Source organism: Notothenia rossii (assembly GCF_949606895.1).
Source record: "Notothenia rossii genome assembly, chromosome: 1".
Classification (NCBI taxonomy): Eukaryota; Metazoa; Chordata; class Actinopteri; order Perciformes; family Nototheniidae; genus Notothenia; species Notothenia rossii.
The window spans coordinates 48,882,372-48,889,906 of NC_136912.1; the positions used below are offsets into that span (position 1 = coordinate 48,882,372).

Consider the following 7,535-nt stretch of genomic DNA (forward strand, 5'->3'; position numbering starts at 1 on the left):
GGACAATGTGGGACACTGCCCGGCGGAAGTGGTTTACCTATTTCTAGCACATACCATCTTACATAGTACATTAATAGTGCCCTATTCCACTAGACATGTGTAATATCTGATGTATGTCCATCAATAGGCCACCAATGTGTATTTCTTTCTAAATAAAGATTCATAACATTTTGAACAATGAATTGGCAAATGCTATTTAACTTAAGCAATTTATTCACTTCAAGCAACATTCATGAGAAGGTTCCAAATGTTTTTTCAGTATAGACACAGGAGTGCGAACCCATCAACATCACAAGGTGACAACAATGCAAAAAGTTGCCAACATAAAATCCTATGCAGAACAATGACATTTTCACCTAAAAGGCAACTGTAACCTAAAAATGGTAAATTTGCAACCCTGTAAACAGTCCACCAATGTTCAAAATCAATCAAACTACATCTTAGAGAAATGGGATATTAACTAGTTTTCTTCAGGTTTCTTCTTGAACTTGTATTTCTTGTTGGAGCGTACAGCATTGAGGAGAGCCTTCTCTTTCACTACATAAGAGTAGAAGTCCTTGCAACTGAATGTGAAGTTGCTCTTCACCTGGATTTCTGACTTGATGAGGTTTACCGAACATCTGTTCCTTGTGTCTGTCCAGCATCCTGTCATCAGTGAAAAGACCCTCTCCACTGAAGCATTGGTGATTGGTACACTCAAGAGGAAAGAAGCTAATGCTGTCATGTTTGGTGTGTGTGTGTGCTTGAGTAAGGTGGCCCACTTCTCAACGACTGAAGCTTCTGACTGCACAATGGCCTGTTGGTGTGGCAGAACAACACAATACTCATCATATAGTGCATCCATGTCCAATTGCTTGCTTAGCTGCAGGACTTCTACAGCTTCACAGAGATGGGTGAAGTTGAATGGGCTCTTCTGTAGTGCCAGGCTAGCCACTTTCTTCTGGTAGTTGGAGTCTGAGAAGTCATAGCGCTGCTCCAGGTAAGTGAGAGAGGACTGGTAGAAGTTGCACATATCCTCTCTGAGCACAGCTGCCTGCCTGTCTGGAAACTCCTGGAAGAGTACACCCGTCTGGGCCCCAAAGAAACCATCACTCTGTCGTTGCTGTAGCTTGGTTTTTAGGGTGAACATCATATCGTAGAGCTCACAGACAGTCCCATCTTCTCGCTCCAGCACAGTGTCGTGGAAAATCTTCAGCGCATTGCTGAGGAAGGACAGGTAAACCTAAAAGAAGTAAGATGAGTCAATGATCACTCTTTGCATTATCATAATTTCTCTTATCCCTGTTGAATGCAATTCAAAATAATTACCTGTAATTCAAGGGGGTTGCCCTCACCATCCTGGTCATCCCTGAACAGCCGCCATAGTGACTTTGGGCACTGTTCCTCTCCCAATGAGAGAAAATAGGCCTTGATAGGAGCCCAGCAGTCATGAAGCCTCTTCACTGCAGGCCACAGGCTCAGCCATCTTGTGGGCACATGTCTAAGCAGGGACTGGTACTCTATCTCCACAAAGGTGTGAACTGACTTAAGTTCCTCAACGCGTTTGGCAGATGAGGAGAAGTGGCTAAAGGTCTTGTTGACAACATTTTCTATGTCGATATTTAGCCGATCTCCTGCGTGTTTTGCACTGTTGTGAACGATGTGGGCCACACAGTTTGCCTTCAAAATAGAACTGTTGTTCTCTTTCAGTTTCTGGAAGACAGAGTTGTATCTCCCATAATTCACACTAGCATTGTCAGCACTATACGCAGATATCATGTCTAGTCCCAGTCCGTTTTCCTCCAGCTTGGTGACTATCTGGTTGTGGATAGCGTAAGATGTTTCATCACTGTCATCATAGAAATCAATGACCTTCGTCTGTACTCCCAAGTCTGGCGTCCAGTAACGCACTGACAGTAGGAAGAGCTTGGTGGTCCCATGATTGGAGGCATCTGAAGCCACTGAGAAGAATGGCGTGTGGGCTGTGGAGACACACACAGATGGGGTGAACTTGAGAGAGATTCTCTAAAAACAGATTATTACAAAAATACAAGACACTACTTTACTGTTTTGATCATTATTGATTTTATATAAATATAATCTATACAATTATTTAGGCCTACATCTTTTCAAAAATCATAGTTGCTTTTTTTTGTGAAATCATATAAGGTACACAGAGCCTGGTTTCACAAAGGCACGGAAGAGCCTTTAGCCTTTATGTTTGCGTTGGCTACTGATGCTATTTAATTTCATTGAAGTGAAGGAAACGTTGACTTTTAACATAGTAGAAGAATATTAATATGATTAGACATCAGTTAGCTAACGTCAGATAAATAGCTAACACAATATTACATCCATGAACATAACTTTAAATGTACCTTTAGTTGTTGCCTCTCGTTGCTCATGTAGTGGTCTTTTGAGGACTTTGAAACAATCTTCGACAGAGGCAGGGGCAAGCACATCAGTGACAATAGCTTCTGCCTTCGTCCGACCACAGGCCATCCTCTTGGCAATGTCCGAGTCCGGATAAATCGTTGGGGCTAGCTTTATGCCACAATCTCCTGCTCGATATGATGTAGCGTGTTGGACAGTGTGATACACACTCGTCACCTCTGCAGCAGTGACTTTGTCAGCTAGACAGTCGTTTTTGGGTCGGAGGAAAGCATCCATAGATTTCGATGTCTCTTTTTGTTGGACATTTTTCTTGTGTGTGTCAGTCAGTCTGTGTCGTTTGACATCGTATTCGCCTCCATGTCCGATTGAGAAGGACGTTTTGCAAATGTCACAGAAAACCCTCTCACTATCCCCCTCAACAGCCTTCAGCCACACATATTCCCTCTCCCACTCTTTCCTGTACCCACCACACCTTCTCTTTTTACTTACTGGTGCTTCAGACGCCATTTTCTATAGACAAGTTCACGCGACAAAACCACGGGTAGCGCGGCATAACCCTACACAAATGCACTTCATTTCCGCCGGAAGTCTTTTGCACAGCGTCTGTCGCCGCGCGTGCGGCCGTTTGCTGTCATGACGACGACGCAAAATTTGACAACCTAGTCAGCAGTTATACTGGGGGGTGGGTGTGGCAACTGTAGCGTGCTGAAGTAGTCTCAAGTAATGCTAGTTTGGCTGCCAAGAGCTCAAGAAGCTAGAGCGAGCAATTCTTTTTTGAGCAAGCATTGATTATGCGTGACATGGTCTCAATTTGCGGGACGCATGAATTGGGGTTCAAACGCTGTGCGTGCACGCGCTACGCGGGACGGGTGGTCACCCTAAGCCTAATGCAATGAGTACAACTTTGTACTGAGCCATACACATCAGCGTTGTGAGCTCATTTCCATTAGTTTCATTGGAGACGTGCACTGCAGCAGCGCGCACCGCTCGTCATGTGACGAGGAACAACCAATCACAACCGAGAAACATCTCAACTTCCGTAAACACAAGTGTATGGCAAATAGAGAGCCGCAGTGACGCGTCGTAAAACCCGGAAGTAAGTTAGCATTTTTAGCACTTCCGGTTCCTTCCTCAAAAAGCAATGCATTTTTTCCATAGGGTTTTGGAAAATAGCTCCAAATAAGGTCTGTGGTTGACACAAATTTAAGAGGTAATTGACGTTTTGTTCTACGACATTAAATACATCAGCAGTGACCCCACTGGGGATTTTTGAAGAGTTTACGTGTCTGAAAAACGATGGTTGTTACCGAATGGCTGAATAGGACTACAGAAATTGTCGAGGCCGTTGTACGTCATTACGCCGAACACGTAAACACTCCCGCTAAGTTTGTTTTCCCCTGTGTTCTGCTTAAAAGCAAGTACCTGCCTATCTTTAGTATCTGTATATCTATATCTGACCATTAGAATCTGTATTTTTGAAATTGTCGTTTTTAACACCGTAGTTTTACAAATTATAGAATAATTAATTACCAGTGTTTTCCAATTTTACTCGGCAGTTCGTTTCGTTGGCTAACGTTAGCTAAAGCTAGCGCTACTAGTTAGCTACGCAATGGTTTGTTGCTTTGCTCCGGGTTGCAGCCACAGGTCTTCGCATGAAACGTGCTTGTTCTATCGTTTCCCGGCCAATGTTTTCCAAAGGAGAGTCTGGATTCGTGCCATGAGGTAAGCTGAAGTTACATTTTTGTCCATGTCGCGGTGAAATGTAAATAATGGGTAGTGACTGTATCGCTGTTATAGAGACCGCGGTGAATTTAGTTTTAGGTTGGATATTCGACGGACATTCGCGGACCCGCCAGCAGCGTCAGTTTCCCGGACACGCCGGCAGCGTCAGTTTAACGGGGAGATCTTCTCCGCGAAACGAGGCTTTCACTTAGGGACCATCAACAAATGACATTTACAATTACACAAGAAAAATGTTCTTTTTAATAAATCGACAGCTTCTCGATCGTGTGAATGTGAAGCAAATTCACCCTAGTGCATACATTTATTGAACAAACCTCTTTTTATTGCATTTTAATACTTTAAATAGGTTTTATTAATATTTTTGATGGAAACATTTGCTTATTTCTTCAATAACTTCCAGGTCATGTGACCGATTCACTCAAAATCAGTGCTGGGGCAAAGAACTACACTGGCTGCATAGGACACACCTCTTTTTATTGCATTTTAATAGTCTAAATATTTTTATATTAATATTTTTATGGAAAAATTAGCTTATTTCTTCAATACCTTCCAGGTCATGTGAACTAATCACTCAAAATCAATGCTGGGTCAAAGAACTACACTGGCCGCATAGGACACACCTCTTTTTATTGCATTTTAACACTCTAAATATTTTTTATTAATATTTTGATGGAAAAATGAGCTTATTTCTTCAATACCTTCCAGGTCATGTGACCGATGCACTCAAAATCAGTGCTGGGTCAAAGAACTACACTGGCTGCATAGGACACACCTCTTTTTATTGCATTTTAATAGTCTAAATATTTTTATATTAGTATTTTGATGGAAAAATGAGCTTATTTCTTCAATACCTTCCAGGTCATGTGACCTAATCACTGAAAATTAATGTTGGGTCAAAGAACTACACTGGCTGCATAGGACACACCTCTTTTTGTTGCATTTTAACACTAAATATTTTATATTAATATTTTAATGGAAAAATTACCTTATTTCTTCAATACCTTCCAGGTCATGTGACCGATTCACTCAAAATCAGTGCTGGGTCAAAGAACTACACTGGCTGCATAGGACACACCTCTTTTTATTGCATTTTAATAGTCTAAATATTTTTATATTAGTATTTTGATGGGAAAATTAGCTTATTTCTTCAATACCTTCCAGGTCATGTGACCTAATCACTGAAAATCAATGTTGGGTCAAAGAACTACACTGGCTGCATAGGACACACCTCTTTTTATTGCATTTTAACACTCTAAATATTTTTATATTAGTATTTTGATGGAAAAATTAGCTTATTTCTTCAATACCTTCCAGGTCATGTGACCTAATCACTCAAAATCAATGTTGGGTCAAAGAACTACACTGGCTGCATAGGACACACCTCTTTTTATTGCATTTTAACACTCTAAATATTTTATATTAATATTTTGATGGAAAAATTAGCTTATTTCTTCAATACCTTCCAGGTCATGTGACCGATTCACTCAAAATCAGTGCTGGGTCAAAGAACTACACTGGCTGCATAGGACACACCTCTTTTTATTGCATTTTAATAGTCTAAATATTTTTATATTAGTATTTTGATGGGAAAATTAGCTTATTTCTTCAATACCTTCCAGGTCATGTGACCTAATCACTGAAAATCAATGTTGGGTCAAAGAACTACACTGGCTGCATAGGACACACCTCTTTTTATTGCATTTTAACACTCTAAATATTTTTATATTAGTATTTTGATGGAAAAATTAGCTTATTTCTTCAATACCTTCCAGGTCATGTGACCTAATCACTCAAAATCAATGTTGGGTCAAAGAACTACACTGGCTGCATAGGACACACCTCTTTTTATTGCATTTTAACACTCTAAATATTTTATATTAATATTTTGATGGAAAAATTAGCTTATTTCTTCAATACCTTCCTGGTCATGTGACCGATCCACTCAAAATCAATGTTGTGTCAAAGAACTACACTGGCTAAATAGGACACACCTCTTTTTATTGCATTTTAATACTTAAATAATTTGTATATTAATACTTTGATGCAAAAATTAGCTTATTTCTTCAATAACTTCCAGGTCATGTGACCGATTCACTGAAAATCAGTGCTGGGTCAAAGAACTACACTGGCTGCATAGGACACACCTCTTTTTATTGCATTTTAATAGTCTAAATATTTTTATATTAGTATTTTGATGGGAAAATGAGCTTATTTCTTCAATACCTTCCAGGTCATGTGACCTAATCACTGAAAATCAATGTTGGGTCAAAGAACTACACTGGCTGCATAGGACACACCTCTTTTTATTGCATTTTAACACTCTAAATATTTTATATTAATATTTTAATGGAAAAATTACCTTATTTCTTCAATACCTTCCAGGTCATGTGACCTAATCACTCAAAATCAATGTTGGGTCAAAGAACTACACTGGCTGAATAGGACACACCTCTTTTTATTGCATTTTAACACTAAATATTTTATATTAATATTTTAATGGAAAAATTACCTTATTTCTTCAATACCTTCCAGGTCATGTGACCTAATCACTCAAAATCAATGCTGGGCCAAAGAACTACACTGGCTGCATAGGACACACCTCTTTTCATTGCATTTTAATACTTAAATAATTTGTATATTAATACTTTGATGCAAAAATTAGCTTATTTCTTCAATAACTTCCAGGTCATGTGACCGATTCACTCAAAATCAGTGCTGGGTCAAAGAACTACACTGGCTGCATAGGACACACCTCTTTTTATTGCATTTTAATAGTCTAAATATTTTTATATTAGTATTTTGATGGGAAAATGAGCTTATTTCTTCAATACCTTCCAGGTCATGTGACCTAATCACTGAAAATCAATGTTGGGTCAAAGAACTACACTGGCTGCATAGGACACACCTCTTTTTATTGCATTTTAACACTCTAAATATTTTATATTAATATTTTAATGGAAAAATTACCTTATTTCTTCAATACCTTCCAGGTCATGTGACCTAATCACTCAAAATCAATGTTGGGTCAAAGAACTACACTGGCTGCATAGGACACACCTCTTTTTATTGCATTTTAACACTCTAAATATTTTATATTAATATTTTGATGGAAAAATGAGCTTATTTCTTCAATACCTTCCAGGTCATGTGACCGATTCACTCAAAATCAGTGCTGGGTCAAAGAACTACACTGGCTGCATAGGACACACCTCTTTTTATTGCATTTTAATAGTCTAAATATTTTTATATTAGTATTTTGATGGAAAATTAGCTTATTTCTTCAATACCTTCCAGGTCATGTGACCTAATCACTCAAAATCAATATTGGGTCAAAGAACTACACTGGCTGCATCGGGCACACCTCTTTTTATTGCATTGTAATACTTTAAATATTTTTATATTAATATTTTGATGGAAAA

At 38.9% G+C, this 7,535-nt stretch overlaps 1 protein-coding gene across 1 annotated transcript; it reads right to left on the minus strand.

The window, feature by feature from the left end:
* Positions 1–460: 460 nt before the first annotated feature.
* On the minus strand, positions 461–3,268 carry LOC307019158 (uncharacterized protein; the record flags this gene model as incomplete). The annotated part of the gene is made up of 3 exons (XM_079649808.1): positions 2,358–3,268; positions 1,309–1,961; positions 461–1,222 (listed from the first exon to the last, which is right to left on the minus strand). The coding sequence occupies exons 1-3, from the start codon at positions 2,878–2,880 to the stop codon at positions 461–463; spliced, it is 1,938 nt and encodes a 645-aa protein (XP_079505934.1). The 5' UTR covers positions 2,881–3,268.
* Positions 3,269–7,535: the final 4,267 nt, after the last annotated feature.